General features: G+C 37.9%; 1 protein-coding gene across 1 annotated transcript; it reads right to left on the reverse strand.

The window, feature by feature from the left end:
- Positions 1 to 1,321: 1,321 nt before the first annotated feature.
- LOC123655768 (DDB1- and CUL4-associated factor 8) lies at positions 1,322 to 20,134 on the reverse strand. The gene is made up of 12 exons (XM_045591522.1): positions 19,709 to 20,134; positions 19,301 to 19,637; positions 18,828 to 19,048; positions 17,366 to 17,539; positions 16,331 to 16,506; positions 9,755 to 9,939; positions 8,643 to 8,823; positions 7,316 to 7,455; positions 5,534 to 5,594; positions 5,245 to 5,370; positions 4,560 to 4,679; positions 1,322 to 1,468 (listed from the first exon to the last, which is right to left on the reverse strand). The coding sequence occupies exons 1-12, from the start codon at positions 19,824 to 19,826 to the stop codon at positions 1,322 to 1,324; spliced, it is 1,986 nt and encodes a 661-aa protein (XP_045447478.1). The 5' UTR covers positions 19,827 to 20,134.
- Positions 20,135 to 21,987: the final 1,853 nt, after the last annotated feature.

Consider the following 21,987-nt stretch of genomic DNA (forward strand, 5'->3'; position numbering starts at 1 on the left):
GAACTTAGTATAATGAAAATAATATCATTTATGTCGTATTCACCATGTGAACAAATTAACATATGAATAAAAAAATCTATACATAAAAAAATGGATTTTTCCATATCTAAGTAATGCCTCCTGTCGGTTTTTTTACATCATCGTTTCAAACAACTGCAAATTGTGTATATTTTCGAAAAAAATACGCCATTACGGCTTCGACAGCGCTATTCCCATGAAATATATTGTATATGACTATTTACATTATAAAAACCAATCTCTAAAAGGACTACCCATTGTTTAGAAGATTTTTTGTCTATCTTCTTTAATTTCAAATGAAAAAATTCAGGTAAGGAACCGACTATGCATTTATTACCTGTCTCGAAATTATACTGAATCTTCTTTTTACTTAAAAGGACTTTTTTTTCGCAAGAGAGAGTGAGAGAGGGAGACCCAGTGGATAGAATACGTGAATATTTACTATGAGGTTAGTTTGAAAAATATAGAGGTTTAAAATTTTATTTCAAGTTTAGCAAAGGAAACCGTCGATTTTCATTCATTTTATAGAAAATCTGAAATGTCTGCGGTCCTTAAATGGAGAATAATAAAGAAGAGATAATAGATCCCAGAATTGAGTAAACATTTTCTATAAATCGAGGGCTCGCCGTACTTTAACTTGGGTTGGCAAATATGTCTTGGAATTTTTCTGAAACTAATAATTATAGCATTACTAAGTCCGTTATTGACATTCAATATTTCGACACCAACAATTTATACTACGCCAATTCGACTTTTCGATAAGTTTGTTTTTCTAATGCGAACTTGATAAAATGTGTTTTTTATATATAATAAAAAAAAAAAATGTGAAATTGCAATGAATAAATTAACTATTAAAGATACCAAATTTCAGAAAGGTTTCCTAGTTAATATAAAAGGTATCACGTTTTTCCCTTTTATACGCCTCTATTGTAAAGTTCACTTTTAAGAGTTAGCTTAGTATAAATTGCTGGTGTCGATATATACCCACGTACATGCATACATACATATAAATACATATATGTATACATTAAATATGTCTTGGAATTTTTCTGAAACTAATAATTATAGCATTACTAAGTCCGTTATTGACATTCAATATTTGAGAGTCGTTCGAGTATAGGTAATCTTTCAGGTGTTCTATGGACTGGGGCCCCTCGGTTATCGTTTCGGTCCAGCGGGTGGTGTCGAGCCGGCCCTGTGTCGCGGGGCGGGCGGGGCGGGCGGGGCGGGCGGGGCGGGCGGGGCGGGCGGAGCGGGTGGTGTTGAGCCGGCCCTGTCTCGTGGGGCGGGGCGGGGCGGGCGGCTAGAAGGCGGCGCACACGTTCCCGTCGAACTCGAGCGCGGCGCCGGGCGGGTCGCGCGCGGCCAGGCGGCCGCCGTGCCACGTGCTGTACAGCGACGGCAGGAAGTCGTTGAACAGCGGGCTGGGCGCCGCGTTGTCGCGCACCACCTGCGCACGCACGGCTTACATCGCTATAGTCCATTAGCATCCACGGCACACCGTGCATCGTAATACCACAGGCCATCTGTTATTCAAACTACAAATCGACAGTCCTGCGACTGCCTAGTAAAGCTAGGACGTGGTCCGATACTTCGGCCACATCATGAGAAACTCTAAGTACCAACTGCTTCGACTTATTATCCAGGGCGAGATCCAGGGCAAGCGCAGTGTGGGTCGTAGAAGAACATCTTGGCTAAAAAATCTACGCCAATGGTTTGGGAAAAGCACCCGTTCGTTATTCAGGGCTGCGGTATCAAGGATACAAGTTGCCAAAATGATCGCCGAACTTCGTGAGAAGATGGCACTTTAAGAAGAAGAAGAAGTGGTCCGATGCTGACGATAAAAAAAATATACATATATATATATAATGTATATATATATAATGTATATATATAAAATGTATATATATTCTTTTATGTATCATATATTCACACTCATACATTTAAACAAACATACTTACACATATACATTAATATAATTATTTATCCATTTCTACACATATACCTATCCCTTACCAACAGGTTATAATACTTTCCATGAAGATCACACAAGCCACTTGTATCGCTAGTTCGTAGGCCTGCTGCTTAGTTATAAACTAAAATTTCTTAACACACGCTCGACTTTTGGAATGAACTGGTGGGTGCGTGATGAGCGTTACGAAAAGTGTGATCAGGCGAGACGAACGGAGTGAGAGGTGCGAGGACACGTTTTCTTTCTCTCTCTCGTCTCACCTAATGGTGAGCGGTTACGGCAGTCTGCAGACGGCTGGGCCCTTCCTCCGATCTCCCCAGGAGCTCCTTACTCACCACAAGAACGCGAACTGCTTGAGGGCAGTTTTTTTTTAATATACAACTAAGTCGGCAAACAAGCGTACGGCTCACCTTATAGTAATCGATTACCGTTTCTTATATACATCTGCCACACCAGAAGCACTACAAGCGCGTTGCCGACCCTATCCCCAATCCCCCCAAGGAGCTGTCACCTCACTCATTACAGGAACACAAAACTGCTTGAAAGCAGTATTATTTAGCTATTATCTTCTGTGAGGTCGAGATACATCTCACCTCACTTTCTACATGAGTTAAAAGTTACCTATTTAAATATGAATTAGCGCTTAGTACAGTTTTTCTTGTAATTTATTTTTTATGGAAGAGCGACTCCATCTGACTCAAGTGCTTTCTGCATCTAATTGAGAACTTACATACTTAAAATATATGTATAACCAATCACAACACCAATCACAGATTCACACAGATTACACAAATTACACTTATATATAATTTGTTGTAATCCACTGCTGGTTAGAGGCCTCCACAAGTTCGCGCCAAAAATGGCGTGAACTCATGTGTTCTGCACATAATCACCACGCTGGGCAGGCGGGTTGGGGACCGCAGGGCTGACTTTGTCGCACCGAAGACGCTGCTGCCCGTCTTCAGCCTGTGTATTTCAAAGCCAGCAGTTGGATCGTTATCCCGCCATAGGTTGGCTTTTTTAAGTTCCAAGGTGGTAGTGGAACTGTATTATCCCTTAATCGCCTCTTACGACACCCACGGAAAAAGAGGGGGTGGCTATATTCTATACTGCCGTAGCCACATAGCGAAAATCTCCATTTGGGTGTAAACGTTAACAATTTTTGGAGTACCGTTCTCTGTCACAAGGTGAAACGGAGCTATATTTATAGAACTCTGCTGTCTGTCTGTCCTCAAATAGGCTGTCCAACACAAAAATATTTATTTACTTCGAATCAGTAATACCTGAGATTTGCGCATTCAAACAAACAAACTTTACACCTTTACAATATTATAGTATAGATGAACACTTCATCATATATGTAGACATACATATAAAATTCGTACATAACATTTATATGAAATACTTGCTGACCCGGCGAACTTTATACCAGTTAAAAAATTAAGTAATGTCAAAGTTCAACAACCCCTCTGATGTAATGGTGTGTGTGCCGTGTACGCGCTAAGAGACTGGCTATTTGCGGGTTCGATTCTCGCTTGGGATGGATATTCGTATTTGTACAAATATCTCATTCCAGTTTGGATATCTGTTCTTTTGGGTCTCCTCACCCTGAATCTGAGAGCAAATTACGCCGTCAGTGTCGTTCGTTATCATATACACCTGATAGTGATCGTAACTCATAATAGGGAATATATCCGCCAACCCGCATTGGAGCAGCGTGGTGGATTAAGCTCCGATCCTTCTCCTACATTCATTCATCTAAATATAAAATGTACTGCGCAATAATGTATAAAAACATTTGACTTTCTAGTGTTTAGTTTCGTAAACAGATGAACTTTAAAAGTAATTAAAAATTACTACCTGCTACTCAAAGTAGCCCCTCATTATTGTTGCCAGTTCCAAATTCTAGTAATAAAACAAAATAAAGATAATTGTTTTTTTTTTTGCAAAAGATAATAAAAACCGACTTCATTTTACATAGCCAAGTAATTAGACGTAGGCAGTGTAAAATATATAATTAAATAAGCATTAATAATGCAAAAAATACTTGTCAGACCTCGATCAAATTCTTAATGAATGAGAAACAAACGACAAACACCAGCTTCCGATTAGAAATGAATCATCAAAATCGGTACGTCCAGTGAAAGGTTATTACGTACACATACAGTCGAATAGATTTTTTGAAGTCAGTTAAAAATGGTAACAATTCCAATTTTTTAAATGGTATACAATTAAACTCATTTAAGATTTGTTTTTTTTTTTGTAAATTGTAGATTGATCTAAAAAATACATACTACCCCGTGAACACATGACCTCAATTTACGTAAATGTGACATCAAAATGATATAAAATTAATGTTTTATATCACGCTGATATCACATTTACGTAAATTTACGTCATGTGTTTACTGGGTATGCAATAGGTATAGACATTCGAATAAACACCGAAGTTTACTTATAAACAGATAACTGTAAAAGTAATTACATACTTCTACCCGTTACTCAACTACTTTGCAATAAATATCAATGCGCTATAGGCTAGTAATAAAACAGAATATACAATAATATACCTTTTCCATTCCCTCGTACGTGGGATCCGACAATCTCTTCGGTATCCATATTTTGACATCTTTGTCTAATCCACTAGTCGCCATTACAGGGAAACGGGGATGTGTTTCTATACAATTTACCTGAAAATTAAATTAATAACTATAATTAAAATACTCATATTTAACGGCATTCGAGTAGGATGAAATCTGTGTAAAATCCTATTTTGGTTATGTGGAAACATACAACAAAGACTATGTGTAAGACAGTCATCAAGACAACGACAGAGAATAATTTTACTCTATTGTATACATAAAGAGAAGCACACAATTAATAATACAATAAATAAAATGTACAAACAGCGGTCTTATCGCTAAACAGCTCTCTGGATAAATATTTGTATTATCTGTACAAAAATTTTGTCATTAAAAGTTATCTGGACAGTCGAAGTCAGTGAAATAGTTGCTCGAGTGCTAACTTTATGAAAAAATATACATTACTTTGTTAATCTAAGGAATATAAAAAGGATCCATTGAGCAAAATGATAAACCTAATCCGAAGAAAAAGTTATATCAATATACAATGAAAATAAGTAAATTTTAAAACTTTCAATTACAAAAAAAAAATGGATTCCGTGCAAAAAAAACCTGAAGTAGTCAGTTTGTAGATAATAATACTATAAAACGAGTATTTTGTGGAATATCTCACCACTCCTTTCTTGTCTCCCTCCATCCACTGCACGATGGCCTCCGACTTCTTCTCCCACATGTAAATGTAGGAGCAGTCCGATCCGGATACTATGTACTCACTCTTTGGCCCGAAGAACGCCACACCCTTAAATATTAACAAATGTGGGATATTCATAATTTATTAATTTATATACATTTCATATTCACACATTCACACATAATTGTATAAAATATAGGCAATACGGAAAATTTATTTACTATATTCACATTTTTTTAAATACATATCAGTCAGACGAAATTTCGCATACCTTATACGTGGCGCTATTACAGTGACCACTGTATCTATGAGTGTATCCGTCGATCTCATCGCTTGCGTTCCTGTAATTTAAAATTTTCTCACTTAAAATTAAAAACAAACTAAAAACGCTATGCCAATATCGACTTATTAAGCACTAGCTTCTGCGCGCGACTTCGTCCGCGTGGAAGAGGGGCGCGCGCAATACTTGATCATTATTTTGCTGCGACGTTATTTTAAAACTGCGATATCTCCTGAGATACTCATTGAAATCGAATTATGTAAAAGGCTATTTCGTTTTAAATTAAATACTTGTGATGAATAACGTATTTATTTAGATAACGATTAATATCATGTTTATAAAAACATCTTCGCAAATAATGGATTATTTTAGAACGAACTTGGTTAGCATAAAAAAGGTTATAGTGAGCCAACCTTAAAAGATAGGTATATGCTGTCACGGACTTTTTTTTAGAACTTTTAAAGAGGATCAATTCTGTCATACATGATTTTTGCGAAACTTTTAACTGTTTTCACAGCACACGCAGGGAAACCAATCTAAAGGAAAAAAGAACCCCCCATTTTGAAACATTCTTCATTGGTGCTCCGCTCCTTTTGGTCTTAGCGTAATGATATATAGCCTATAACCTTCCTCGATAAATAGGCTATCTAACACTAAAATAATTTTTCAAATCGGACCAGTAGTTTTTGAGATTAGCGCGTTCAAACAAACAAACAATCAAACAAACAAACTCTTCAGCTTTATAATATTAGTATAGATATGTACATATAAAATTGTTTGCATTTTGGGTCTTCCCACCGTGCCTCGGAGAGCACGTTAAGCCGTCGGTCCCAGTTGTTATCATGTACACCTGATAGCGATCGTTACTCATAGTAGGGAATACATCCGCCAACCCGCATTGGAGCAGCGTGGTGGATTAAGCTCTGATCCTTCTCCTACATGGAGAAAGAGGCCTATGCCCAACAGTGGGATATTACAGGCTGAAGCGATTGCATTTAATGATTACAATGAAAGTTGGCAAAGGCAGTGACGTAGCGAGCTTAACTCGCGCCCGGGGCACAATACCTTTTTAGCGCAACCCCAAGTTTAAAATAGTTTGATTCTCTTTAAAAATATATTTTTTTATTTATTTATTTTATTTTTTCATATTTTTTATTTATATATTAGTCTAAGAAAAAAACATGACTTAAAAGATACAAATAAATAAAAATATTATTTCTGTTTAAAGTTTGTAAAGCTAACAACCTAATATTCATTTTTCTTCTACCCTACAACATGTAAGTTGTAAGTGTACATTCCGTAAATTGCTGATGGGCGCGGCCGCCATTTTTTTTGTGACGTTAGCACGTGACGAACACTACAAATAATTTGTACCGATGCTTTCGTATTACTTACAAGCTAGTTTAAAATTTATTAATTCATTAAATAATTGTAATTAACTATGAAAATGGTTCAATCAATGGTACTACTAGGGCGATGAATAAGTGTACGGCCCGTTTATAATAAGTACCATAGAACATGAACGTAATACCAGAAGCAACACAAGCCCGTTGCAGACTTTTTAGAAGTATTATATTTATACGCTATAGATGACAAACTTGGGTATGGCCCACCCGATGGTAAACGGATACCGTAGCTTATAGGAGCGTCGCATGCTCATTGTCGACCCTTACCCCTTACCCTCCTCCGGAACTCTAGCTACTTTACCCAGCTTAGAAACACAACACTGCTTAAATTGTATTGTATTATTTACATATAGAAAGAACTACTTACTCGTCGAAAACATCTTCCTTAGTACGAAACAGATAGATATCTTCATCATTGTAGGAGCCCAATATCTCAGTGCCGTCGTGGTTGTACACCGCGCACGTGAGATGCATCATAGACCGACGCTTGGCGGCCAAATCCTTATCCTGGAAATTAAGTTAAAATATCTCATTTAAATGTTTCGGCAAATCACAATTGACAAACTTACGATATAGACAAAGAGTATAGCAGTATAAGCATGGGTCAGATGCCCCTGGGGATATTTATGTCAAAATTTTGATAACGTAATCACCGTCTTAAGAGGTACATTTCCCTAAGTTACCACACCTCTGAACGCCCTAGTTTTTCAAAAAAAAAATTTTCAAATTTTGAAAAAAAATATTTTTTTCAAATAAATATTATATCGCAAGAGAAATTTTTTTTTTCAAAATTTGAAAAAAAAGACAAGAAAATAGAAGAATTTTAGAATTTACTCTTGTAAATGTCAAGAATGTAGTATGTGTGTGTGTTCAAGAGTTAGGTAACAAATACCACTTCGATCTCGAAAAACTTGCTATTAATTTGTTGAAATGAAACTGGTCCTAAGAACCACCGCATCATCGGCATAAACAATAAAGGTGAAGCCAAACGAGCGTAATTGTGTGAGTTGTCAGTTACGTAATTTCGGTCGCAGAAATGATGTTTCCTTTTACGTCGCCGTGTGGCACGAACTGGACTTTTGTATGAAACCGAATGCAGTAGAAATTACGCGACCGAAATTACGCCACTGACAACTCACAAAATTACGCTCGTTTGACCTCACCCTATGTCACAATATTGTAGAAGAGACAAAATGAATCATTTTATACTCGTCAAGTATGAAGAACATCCCTGTAATCAACATGGCTTTGAAGAAAGTTAGTATGTTTTTAAAGAGAATCAAAATATTTGCAAGGAAACTAGAAGGTCCTCTAGTCTTAAAGACAAGTATATTTTTTTGAAGAATACGGATATAATATCTAGACTCGGTCATTAGAACTTGTCGCGGCCGCGTGTATCCTACGGGGAGACGAGAGGAATGAGGAGTGAGGAGGGAGACGAGAGGAGTGGGGAGAGAGACGAGAGGAGTGATGAGGGAGACGAGAGGAGTGAGGAGGGAGACGAGAGGAGTGAGGAGGGAGACGAGAGGAGTGAGGAGGGAGACGAGAGTGAGGAGGGAGACGAGAGGAGTGAGGAGGGAGACGAGAGGAGTGAGGAGGGAGACGAGAGGAGTGAGGAGGGAGACGAGAGGAGTGAGGAGGGAGACGAGAGGAGTGAGGAGCGAGCAGTGAGCAGCGAGGAGCGAGGAGGTCACCGTGCTCTCCCGGAAGTGCGCGGGGCGGTAGAGCGCGAGCGGCGCGGCGGGCTGGCGCGAGTCGTACACGCGCACGAACTTGTCGCGGCCGGCCAGCAGCAGCTCGTGCCTCCGCAGGGGGTGGCCCGCCACGCTGTACAGCGGGATCGAGTTCCCCGACGAGCTCTTCACGTGGATCAGCCTGCAATGAAACTAGATTTAAACGAAAGTGACATGCAAAACAGTAAATGAACAAATAAAAATAGTTTAAGCATATTCGTGTATATATGTAGCGCACTGAAAAACTATGCCGTGCCAACTCGACTCTGTGGAGGAGAGGCGAGGGGCAGGCGAGCGACTCACTTGAGCGCCTTGTCCGCGCGCACGTCGGCGCACATGACGAGCGCGTCCTCCGCGGCCGACACGACGAGGTGCGGCTCGGTGCGCCACACGTGTATCTTGTGCGCCACATATACATACAAGTGGAGGAGAGGCGAGGGGCAGGCGAGCGACTCACTTGAGCGCCTTGTCCGCGCGCACGTCGGCGCACATGACGAGCGCGTCCTCCGCGGCCGACACGACGAGGTGCGGCTCGGTGCGCCACACGTGTATCTTGTGCGCCACATATACATACAAGTGGAGGAGAGGCGAGGGGCAGGCGAGCGACTCACTTGAGCGCCTTGTCCGCGCGCACGTCGGCGCACATGACGAGCGCGTCCTCCGCGGCCGACACGACGAGGTGCGGCTCGGTGCGCCACACGTGTATCTTGTGCGCCACATATACATACAAGTGGAGGAGAGGCGAGGGGCAGGCGAGCGACTCACTTGAGCGCCTTGTCCGCGCGCACGTCGGCGCACATGACGAGCGCGTCCTCCGCGGCCGACACGACGAGGTGCGGCTCGGTGCGCCACACGTGTATCTTGTGCGCCACATATACATACAAGTGGAGGAGAGGCGAGGGGCAGGCGAGCGACTCACTTGAGCGCCTTGTCCGCGCGCACGTCGGCGCACATGACGAGCGCGTCCTCCGCGGCCGACACGACGAGGTGCGGCTCGGTGCGCCACACGTGTATCTTGTGCGCCACATATACATACAAGTGGAGGAGAGGCGAGGGGCAGGCGAGCGACTCACTTGAGCGCCTTGTCCGCGCGCACGTCGGCGCACATGACGAGCGCGTCCTCCGCGGCCGACACGACGAGGTGCGGCTCGGTGCGCCACACGTGTATCTTGTGCGCGGCGCGCGCGTGCGTCGCCAGCCGCCGCGTCTCGCTGCCGCCGCCCGCGCTGCCCGCCGGCGGTAGCGACAGCAACCGCACCTTCGAGTCGTATTCGAAATATTCATATACCTTAGTAATAGAGGGATAGGGAGAGGTCAAAAGGCAAAAATTTTTTCGTGACGTATTTTATGAATGACCCCTAATTACTACTTAAGTAATTCATCATACTTGTGTTTACTCTCTAGAATAATTTTACTTTAAAAATATAATTAACAAATGCGATGTTTTGAAATTTTACCAACATTATTGTATAATTATATCTAAATGTGACAATTGTAAAAGTATGTACTGTTATTTGATTGATTATTCAAGCGTCATTATTGTAAATGCCATGCCCATCTGTAATTGTGGGTACACAAATATTTGAACAAAATGTACACGTACGCTAGATAGTTTGCTGTGTATCTTGCGTTAATGAGCCTTGAATAAATAAATAAATACTCTCTATACCGATCCATCAAAATTTCATCTCATTCCAAAAAGCTCTTAACTGTCACCGACACGATTGAACAAACGTTAATGATTAATATTGCACTACTCGTAGCATTATTTCATAAACTTTTCTAAATTAGTTCAACATTTGATCTGATTTGAAATATAGTTTCAACGACATTAATCATACTTTTTTTTTTTTTAATCTTATTTATTTTATAAGCCATACATCAAGTGATTAAGTCGACTTAAAAATAATAACAATGATACTTATACCCTAGGCGTTACGTTAACAGTTGGGATTGCAACTTAATGAGTATTTTTATAATAGTCATATCTAAGATTCAATGAATGTATCATGAAACCTACAAATCTATCACTATATTCGGCAGTGAACCCTGAACTTAAGATTCGATGGAGAAAGAAGAGAAACTCACCAGTAGAGCATCGAGTTTCATTTAAGAAATTCAATCTGGCTTGTTCGTTGATTTTACACTCGAGAACTAAGTGTAGGAGGTCCTCTTCTCTCTCACATCGTGTACAGTTTGGATCGTCTCTTTTTTTCATAATGAAGTTAAACTTGTTAAGTGGGATGTGGTAAGTACGGGCCCGGAAGCAAACAGTTAAATGTTTTCTGTTGAGGTTTCTTGAGGCAAACCAAGGTTCGCGTGGTGGTTCGTCTACAATGGTCCTGTACCAGAGGCCCTTGTTTTGAGAGCACTCATTGAAATAAGATTTAAATTTAATATAATTGTCGTTTTTTATTTTTGGAAGATGGTCAGTATAGTGCGGTACGATGTCGAGAGGTATGCCGTTCTGTAGAGCTTTGGATGCAAGTGAGTCCGCAACTTCGTTACCCTTGATGCCCACATGTGAAGGAATCCATTGTAGACGAACTTCAACCCCGTTACGTATCAATCTATAGATACATTTAATAATGAGGTAAGCTTCGTTTCTACCGACACAACCGCCCTTAGCACATCTCAACAAATATTGTAAACTACTCTTAGAGTCTGTAAAGATTACAATTTTATGATATGCTGTCGACTCTATGTAATGTACTGCTTCATTAATTGCTGTCAGTTCAACTCCCATGATGGGTATACATGAATTTTCAATAAGAAATTTGGCCCCAAAATCCGCAGCTACATCGTAAAACGCACAACTAGAACCGTCTCTTGTTTTGGACCCGTCGGTGTAAATTTGAATGTAATCTGAGAACTTTATATCTATCATATCTTCGGTATGTTGCTTAAGGTCGTGAATGGGTAGTTGAGCTTTAGATTTATTAATAGTGTTCACTCTATGCACGATAATATTATCCCAGGGGAATGTTTTAATATCAAAAGAAAGCGAAAATTGGGGCAAAATCTCGAATTTTGACATGGGTAAGTTGGAATAGTTTCTGAAACTCTCAAGCAGAAGTGGAATTTGGTTTTTGCGCCAATATCTTGTACCCGAATTCAAAGTCTTGTCTAATGCTTCTAATTGTTTTTTCAAAGGGTCGGATATTCTGGAAGAAAGTTTCAGAAAGTATTTATCGCTTAGATATATTCTTCTAAGACTCAAAGATGGAATACATAGTTCGCTTTCCATTGTAAAAATTGGGGTGTCCCGAATAAAGCTACCACAAAGCCGAAGACATTGGTTCTGTATCACGTCCAACCTCTGTAGGAGCCTAGAGTTGGCGTTACCGTAAATAATACACCCGTAATCGAGTCGGGATCGCACCAGTGCTAAATAAAGTCTTCTTAAGTGAGTTGGATGGACACCCCACTTTGAACTACTTATAGAGCTAAGGATATTGACGAATGGAATACATTTTTGAGCAGTTTCTAAAACTTGTCGGGTCCAGTTCAGGCGACTGTCCACCCATACACCCAGAAACTTTGTACAATTTGTAAGCTTAATTTCAGTGTTATTTATTCGTATACTAATAGAAGGCACTTTATATTTTCTAGTTAGGATGCAAACTTTAGTCTTCGAGAGAGATATTTCTAATCCAATTTCCTGTAACATTGTTATAAAGACGCTAAGACTTGATTGAAGGACACTAGCACACAAATCAATACTTTGATTAATACAGTAAAAAGCGAAGTCATCGGCATATTGTGACACCCTAACTGTCTTAACAAGTTTGTTGCATAATTTAATTGTGACTATATTGAACAAAATGGGTGACATTGGGTCACCTTGAGCTAAACCTTGCCTGCTTGTTCTTGTTATTTCTGTACCATCCCGTAGCCTATATATCAGAACTCTTTCTTTCAAAAATTCCCTAATGTATCTACATATGAGCGGATCGACATCAAATTCAACCAAAGAGCTAATAAGAGGTTCGATTGCCAAATTGTTATAAGCGTTACTTATGTCTCCATACGCGCACAAAACGTATTTCTTGTGTATAAAAGCAGTCTCTGTGTCTACAATAAACCTACTAAGATTGTCTAGACAAGAAAGTCCACGGCGGAAACCCAACGTGCTACCATTAAATAATTTGTTGCTTTCGAAATGATGTTCAAGACGACGAGTTATCATTAAGTTAAAGGTTTTACAAAGGCAATTCATGAGTGAAATAGGACGATACTTATCAGTGTTTCTCTTAGGTATGGCAATAAGTTTGATCCTACGCCATTGCTCTGGTATTTCGCCTTTTTTATAAATTGTGTTAAATATGTGTAAGAGATATTTTTTTGCGTTATCTGGTAAGTGACTAATCATAGAATAAGTAATAGTATCCAAACCCGCCGAAGTATCTACTCTTTTAAGAATCATGACAAGCTCTGAAAAAGTGAAAAATAAAGGGTTGGAACCATCAATATTGGAATCTAGGGGCTGGAAGGAAACACTGTCAGGAGTGAGTTCTGTTACAAAAGAGACTGCGGTACTTTCTGGTAAGTAATGTTTAGGGCTTCGGTAACCTTTAAGCCATCTGAGTTTCCTCCAAACCTCACGACTGGGCATGTTGCTGTCTATGCTGTCACAAAGCTCTTGCCAGGAATTCCTTTTAGCGAGTTTTATCAATTTTCGAGCAATAACTACTTTTTCTCTGTAAATTAAATAGTTTTCGACCGTGCGTAATTTCCTAAAGTTCTTAAGAGATAATCGTCTCTCAGCTACTGCCTTCGATAAGTCAGGATTCCACCACGGTTTTGGCTTAAATTTGTTAGGGTTAAAACCAGTTTTAATATATGGTATGTTTTTGTTGGCACTTTCCTCAATAATCTCTATGAGTTTATCGTAGTTACTTTGTACATTATTTCCATAATTTAATCCCTCACATGCAGATTCTATGTGTTGTGTGTACTCTACCCAGTTGGCCTTTTTGATGTTCCTTTTTAATTCGGGGCTATTTTGAGTACTGTCTAACGTTTTAATAGAAATAATGAGGTGATCACTGCCAAGAGATTCGTTAGTAACGTTCCAATCAAAGTCGAGTGTTAGATCGGAACTACAGAAAGATATATCAGGTGATGTGCATATTATACTATCATTAAGTTTAGCGCAACGGGTAAAGTCTCCATTGTTAAGAAATACATAATTATGATTTATGCTAGTGTCCGCCAAAAGTCTACCCCGTGTGTCAGTTGTGTATGACCAAGCCGAGTGATGTGCATTGAAGTCTCCGACTATTAGAGTTTTCTCAGAAAAATAACTGAAAAGCTCCTGGTAGTCCCCAACGCTCACTGTGACATTTGTGGGAGAATAGACCCCTATGATATGTTGAAGTTTATTAATATTAAGGACTTCAAGGCACAAAACGTCAATGTTATTATAATTACTTGGAAGAGTTTTAAGGCAACAATTTATAGATTGATGAACCAAAATTGCTAAGCCTGCATATCCATCTACTCGATCCTTTCTAAAGATAGAGTAACCGGTTAAGTTAATATGGTGTTCGTATTGCAGCCAAGTTTCAGAAAGAACGCATATATGTACTTTTTCATTATGTAGATAGGAATCCAATTCACTTAATTTTGGTATCAAACTTTGACAGTTCCATTGAATAATATTAAGCTTAAATCCTACAGTCAATACCATTAAATCCCACAAGAAATAGAGTAGTACTTACCTAAAAGTAATTTATTTATTTATTTATATCGGAATTTTTCTTACAAGATAAGTACTTTAGTTTACCTACAATACGTGAGAGTCTGTTTTTAACACTGCGATATGAGATGGTCGGTATCAAGTCAGTAAACATTTCGATCAACGCACCAATTTCTTCTGTGTAATTGTAAGTAATTTCTGATATGTCCTTAACTCCATATGTGTGTGTGAGATACTCTTTAACTTGTTTTCCGGATAGTGGATATGTTTTACCGGAGATGTTTATAAAGTTTTCCACGTGATCCCAGTCAATTGATTCCAAATCGTTATGAGGTGCTCTTTTGAGTTTCTTTCCACTCTTGGGCTTGTAAACTTCGTCTAAGCTGGACTGGGAAGATTTATCATCAAAGTCCTCATCACTGTTTTCGTTGCTAGGAATGCTGTTTTCTTTTGTTGTTTCGGATTCAATAAAATCAGTTGTAGTTGAAGATTCAGTGGGTGGATGAGGACGCTTGAAAATTGCTGTCTCAGTAGTATCCGGTGTTCTTTGGTTAAAAACATTCGTGTCGTTGATATTTTCCGGGCATTTAGAGGCTACGTGTCCGTCTTTTTTGCATATAAAACAAGTCATTGTGTCTGATGAGAAATAGATCCAGTAATTCGTTTCTTCAAAATTCATAGATATTAATAATAATAATAATAATAATACACTTTATTGTACACCAAAAACAGAAATAATACATATCAAAGAAAGAAAGAAAATATTGACAATATATTCATTAGGTACAAAGGGCGGCCTTATCGCTAAAAAGCGATCTCTTCCAGGTAACCTTAGGGCAAAGGAAATGGTCTAGCGTCAGCATAGGTGTACAAGTTACAACAAATTTGTTATAAATATTCAAATAATTAAACATATACATACATACATACCTACATACATAAATAGATACATAAATACATACATACATACATAAATAGATACATAAATACATACATACATACTGACATATATACATATATACCCACGTACATGCAGACATACATGTAAATACATATATGTATACATTATAATTATGAATTACTTGTAGATATTTTATCTGGAAGTCGGGTGAAATCCTCAGGAGTTACATAAACTTGTCTTCGAAAGCTTAGAATGTGGTTATAGCCCGTTTCATTGAAGCCAGCACGCAGGAAAGAGATGGGTGATTGTGGTGTAATATTCATTTCTAATAGTTTCTTTTCAATTTCGACGTGCGGTATAATGGGACACACATTGGATATGATGATACGTCTGTTTCTGCTGATCAGCGGTCGGATGGGTAGTTTTTGGTTTTGAATTGTGACATATTTTATTTTATCAATGATCTCATCAGCGATTACCTTTGATGACACGTAGATGCAAATTCTATTGTTTGATATTCTTGACAAAAAACGGATTTGCGATGGGTCGATTATTCTTCCTAACGCTTGAGCATAATCTTTGATTTGTACGTTTTCTAAAGCATCAATGATAATTGCTTGGTCCTTTTTAGGGAAAATGGTGTTTTGTGTCACAGTAGCGTAACTGGGATTATTGACTAACGTTTGGGAGTTCATTTTGTTCCTGTAGTCAGAAACAATAGGAATGTTGCGATGTTATCACTTATTGAAAAAACAAAAAATCCGATTCCATTATAATAATCACTTTACACAATGAGGGTAGAAATGCACTCGTGGAAAAATAAATCACTAGCGCACGCAGGTAACGACCGGTTTCGATGACAGATCACCGATGACTAACATTAATCATACTTATTCCTTGACAAAACCATATACAAAACTGACATTATTCATTGATAAAAATACCAAACAAATTTCAATTCCAAGATTTTTGTACTGACCAATGCAAGGGTAAAAGCAAAAAGTTATATATAAACAATGAAAAGTTAATTCTATAACTCAAACTTACCTGTCCATCTCTAGCGCATGTGGCAATGTTAATTTGACTCTGAGCATTTAAATATAAAAATTTGCTCTGAAAAACATTTGACTTGTGACCACTTTTGGTGACTTGTAAGGGTATTTTTTTCGCCCAATCCCATACCACAACATTCGTGTCGTCTGAACCTGAAGCTAAAAGCTCTCCTGAAAAGAAAAAAATATATATTAACTTATTAATATAAAATAAAATCAATAACCATTTACACAATGGCTTTGATAAATAATACCATGGTAGCTTGTCTTTTTGACATCACAGAATAAAACTTTTTAGGAACAGCCAACAGTAAAAAAAGGTATAGCCTAATTGAATATAATCTTTTTTGACCTTGAATGTAGTGTAGTGTGTGTTTTTTGTAGTGTGTGTTAATGTAGTGTGTGTTTTTTGTAGGTCTAGAAGAAAAGGAACAAAATGAAAAACACTATTGTCAATTTATTTCGATGAAGTGTAAGGCTCATTTCTGCTGTATTTTTTGATGTTAAATTTGTTCGTTTGTACTAGACAAGCCAATGATTAGTATATAAATCATATAATGTTGCTACATTACATTTGAACTGGATCCTGCCAAAATTCCAGTTATATGCTGGCAATTGCAATTACGTTAATGGTCAGAGTATTTTGTCTCAAGAATATCAGTATTTTGTATCTTTAATATGTAGAAGACAACAGTAACATCCTACAGTTGGTCATAAGCCTCTTTTTTTTCTTGTTATTTATATGATTAATTCAGCAAACAAGCGTACGGCCCACCTTATGGTAAGCGGTTACCATAAGCTGTAGACTCCTGCAACACTAGAAGCAACGCAAGTGCATTACCGACCCTATCCCCGACTCTCCCCAAGAGCTCTGGTCACCTTACTCGACACAAATGCAACACTACTTGAGGTCAGTATTAATAAAACAAAACCAATTTATAATAGATAACAATTTTTCCAATGAGGACTTTCAATTTTCAAATAGAAATTGTTGTGAAGTGTGAATATCAAAAAATATTTGGAAAATTACCTTCTGGATGAAAATTAATTGAATTAACGCAGCCTTTGTGTTTCGAAAGGCTATGAAGTTTTTCTAGTCTGTAAACAGCATGAAGTGAGCCGTAAAACTTTTGTTCAAACATTACGTCATTCTGTATCGTTTTGCCGCAAGGAAATGTCAATCCTAGTTCGCGGTTGATTATTTCTGAAAAATAAAAATTTTCAATGATCAGATAAGCAATAATTAGTTAATAAAACGAATTTTCTTTTGAGAATTAAAGACTTCTTAAAACTGAATTAAACTGTTAAATATGAAAGAATACAGGTTTATCAGTGTATTCAGTAATTTAAGAATGACAATAACAATAATTCAAGAATTTTGCTAGTCATAGTCATTGTAATTGCACAATATTACACATTTGCTAATGTGAAATAATTAAGATTATCAATACATAGAATAACAATGTATTAGGACCTTGAATAAGTTCTCGCTGTTTTTTACAAAATAAAAGTTTTATTTAAATTTATAAGTAACAAAAACATTTCATTCCAAGTATTATTCCTCTCTCTCCAACTTTTCGTCTTCAAATTTTTTCGGTGCGCCAGAACGTTCTTTATCCTCAATTCATCAAAAACATTATTTTTGAAGCGTCGAAACCAGTCTTTGCATGACGTATTACAAAGCATGTGCTGCAGCTGCAGATTTATTTTGAATAAAGTGGTGCAATAAAATTCCCCGCTAATACACTTTCAACACAAAAGTAGACATTTTCAGAACTAACAAAAAAAATTACTTTGTTTACACTAAAGTGAACTACCATGCACTGAAATTTAAGGTTAGATACACTATTGACTCGCATGTGTTACTTTTCGATATTCCACGAACGACGCACTGCTACTGCTACCTTTGAAGAAACCGGGAGAACTTATTCAAGGTCTAATAAATGTAATATGTTTGTGCATGCTAATCTCAGATATCTGATTTAGATGTGGTTTTCACCAATATACTGTGGTAAGCTTTACTTAATATTTTTTCTTTGTTTCATGTCAATCGTTCATAAATAATAAAGTTATGCCAATTTAAAGAATCACGTCGAACTTGTAAATACCCAAACAATGGTGTTTATAGTGTGAAATAAACCAAAAGATATATCCAACAAAATGCTGTCTAAAGTCGCTATTCCACGACGATGAAGTCGTGGGCACAGTTAGTACTATATAATATCATCATGTTTAAAAAAAATTTAAACAATAAAAAATATACCTACTAACTTCACCTTTTTTTAAAAATTATGATATTAATTAACTTAATGTGTGTTAAATATAATTATCACTTGTCATTACTAATATTATAAAGAGAAAAGTTTTGTTTTTTTTTGTTTATGATGGATAAACACAAAAGTATTGGCCTGATTTTTTTCAATTCTTCCACTACTATAAAGCTTTGTTATCACTGAGTCACGTCCATGGAGCCACAGATGCAAAGCACTAACCTCTTAAAATCAAATATGAGTGTTTCGGCCGAGTTTTGAATAGGACAGCCGGTGGATCACGCTTAACGTGATCATGCCGATGATTCCAAATCCATGTTTCATCATCACTGTCAGTCTCTCCAGCGAAAGGTGCACTACCATTTTCTTCATTACCAATTCCTAAGCTCAGACCACTTCCTGAAGAGCTGTCAGAGCTACTTCTATTTAAAAAATATATAAAATACAAATATGGTGTCATTCAGGAAATATAGTATGTTGCAATCAAATTTTACTATCAATAAGATGCAATCGAAATTTCTAAAAATAAGAGTTTTTAGATCTCATTTATCAGCTAAGAAATTGATAAGCAACTGAAAATGAAAAATGAAATTCAATGAAACTCAGAGATAACTCTGAGTTTCATTCATCTTCAAATATGTAAATATTTGATAATTGAAATTATTAGAATCAATTGAACACATTTTATAACTTACATGCTAGGTGAACTATTGGAGCAGTCTGATACTGAATCTCCAGATGTTTGCAGATGAATTTCTTCAAGAGCTATATCGTCTGAGTCTATAGAGGAATTATCACTATCAGAATCCCTGTCGGGAGTTCTTCGTTTTCTATAATTCCTTGGTCGTCTTGACTGCCTTATGTCAAGGAGTATAGCACCAATATTGCTACTCGAAGGACCTATGTTAACGATTTCGTTGGAGGGTCCCACCGCGGGATTGTCGACGTGACCTTCACTGCTCGTGCTCTCAGATTTATCAGCAGACACACCACTATCAACATTTTCATCCTTCTCGTCTTTACTTCCAGATGCTAAAGTAAAAAAACAAATAACTTCAGTACATACGTCACAATTACGATTCTAACGAGAAAACCACATTTACCTGTTTCTTTAAGACTATCTTGCGAACTACCGTCGTTTAATTTTTGCTTTTTACCCCCACATTTAGGACTCAATGATGAATCCTGATTTTCGTCATCGTTTGGGAAATTATTCTCCATTTCAGCTTACGTTAAGATACTGTATTATGCTACTGATAACGTATTTACACTACACTATGACTCCGTTAATGTTGAAAACTATAAATCATAATTACAAATATCATCTAGATTTGACAATGGAAATTTTTTCCTATTTTCACGACCTAATATGCAACTAATGTGTAAATCTATTTAGTTCTATATTTTGGCAGGAGCTTTAATTATACTGACAATCTGACTGACAGAGAATCCGACAGGAATAATATTTATTTTGTTAATGTTCATCATTCATGTTTCTCACCCCGTAACAGTACGTCAGTACAGCTGTCAAAAAATACTGTTAAAAATATTTTAACAAGTAATTAACAAAATTAATAATAAATGGTAAAATGATTTCTTATATTCTGAAACTGAAATTATAAATATATAACTGCTAAGTTAATTGATATTTTTTTTTACGTAACAATGCAAAAACGAAACGCCACCAATGTATTTATTTATTTATTTATTTATTATAATGCGCCAACAAGGTAGACACTAACAAGTTCACTATAATCATCAGCTCATGAGCACAGGGCAGGCTTGCCAGAAAGTTTTGATTCAAGTCGCCCCATCTATGATCGAAAGTCGCAAAATATTCTTAGCAGTCGCCCAATGAAAGTTTGAATCATGGAGCATAGAGGTTTGAATATACACTAGGATCTGTCTGTCAGTTTTTTATGACAGTCTATCATAACAGACTCGAAATTAAAAATTATTTATTTAAAATATTATTAACTTACATGATGTCCCAAGATACAAAAGATAAAATAAAAGATAGAGATAAAATATATTGACTCAATTTCAAAATTAAAGGAAGCTTATTGGGACATTAAAAAAAAAACAATATTTTTGTAACGGTTTTTGTATTTTTAACTTGTTGCCAACGCTGAGGATTACACAAGTAGCGTCGAACACCACCGGAGCCGAGAAGGAAGAAAAGCATTCCTAGCACGGCTATCGCTTTATATAGAGTTTTGATGGTGGGGGGTCGGTAAAACCTAACTCGGCCTCTCCTGACTATTCATCGTCCTCGACGCGCCGTTTTCATCCCAGGTGAACGTCCAGAGCTGTAGGTAGACTAGCCGTGTTGGCGTCGCTTGGCACCAACAGACTTTCCACGTCGGCACCATCAGCGTCAGTCCCTTCGACACTGAGTGGAACCCTCTCAGAAACTAGTGAAGGTTCCCGATCTATTTCTGAAATATCTTCATCCTCCTCTGAAAACAACATTACACATTAATTTAAGTTGCCTTTCCTTAAGCAACACGAGTTTGCATTCGATGTACCTACGAGGAAAAATTAAAACTAGGTACTTTGAGAGCTCACATAAAACCCCAATACGTTACCACCAGCGTTTTAGTTTTTGTTCAAATCTCGACATATTCGTATCAACCGAATCTCACCTCCTGTGAACAAACTAAGCAGACGGAAGGCGTCCCTACCGTCTATTATGATTTTATAATGGACAGAGGCGTCTCACAGTAGGCATCTCCGAATAACACAAATACATGGACAGAGGCGTCTCACAGTAGGCATGTCCAAATAGTACAAATACATGGACAGAGGCGTCTCACAGTAGGCATCTCCGAATAACACAAATACATGGACAGAGGCGTCTCACAGTAGGCATGTCCAAATAACACAAATACATGGACAGAGGCGTCTCTCAGTAGGCATGTCCGAATAACACAAATAAATGGACAGAGGCGTCTCACAGTAGGCATGTCCAAATAACACAAATACATGGACAGAGGCGTCTCACAGTAGACATGTCCAAATAACACAAATACATGGACAGAGGCGTCTCACAGTAGGCATGTCCAAATAACACAAATACATGGACAGAGGCGTCTCACAGTAGGCATCTCCGAATAACACAAATACATGGACAGAGGCGTCTCACAGTAGGCATGTCCAAATAACACAAATACATGGACAGAGGCGTCTCTCAGTAGGCATGTCCGAATAACACAAATAAATGGACAGAGGCGTCTCACAGTAGGCATGTCCAAATAACACAAATACATGGACAGAGGCGTCTCACAGTAGACATGTCCAAATAACACAAATACATGGACAGAGGCGTCTCACAGTAGGCATGTCCAAATAACACAAATACATGGACAGAGGCGTCTCACAG

This window comes from Melitaea cinxia, chromosome 8, assembly GCF_905220565.1.
Source record: "Melitaea cinxia chromosome 8, ilMelCinx1.1, whole genome shotgun sequence".
In the NCBI taxonomy this organism is placed as follows: domain Eukaryota; kingdom Metazoa; phylum Arthropoda; class Insecta; order Lepidoptera; family Nymphalidae; genus Melitaea; species Melitaea cinxia.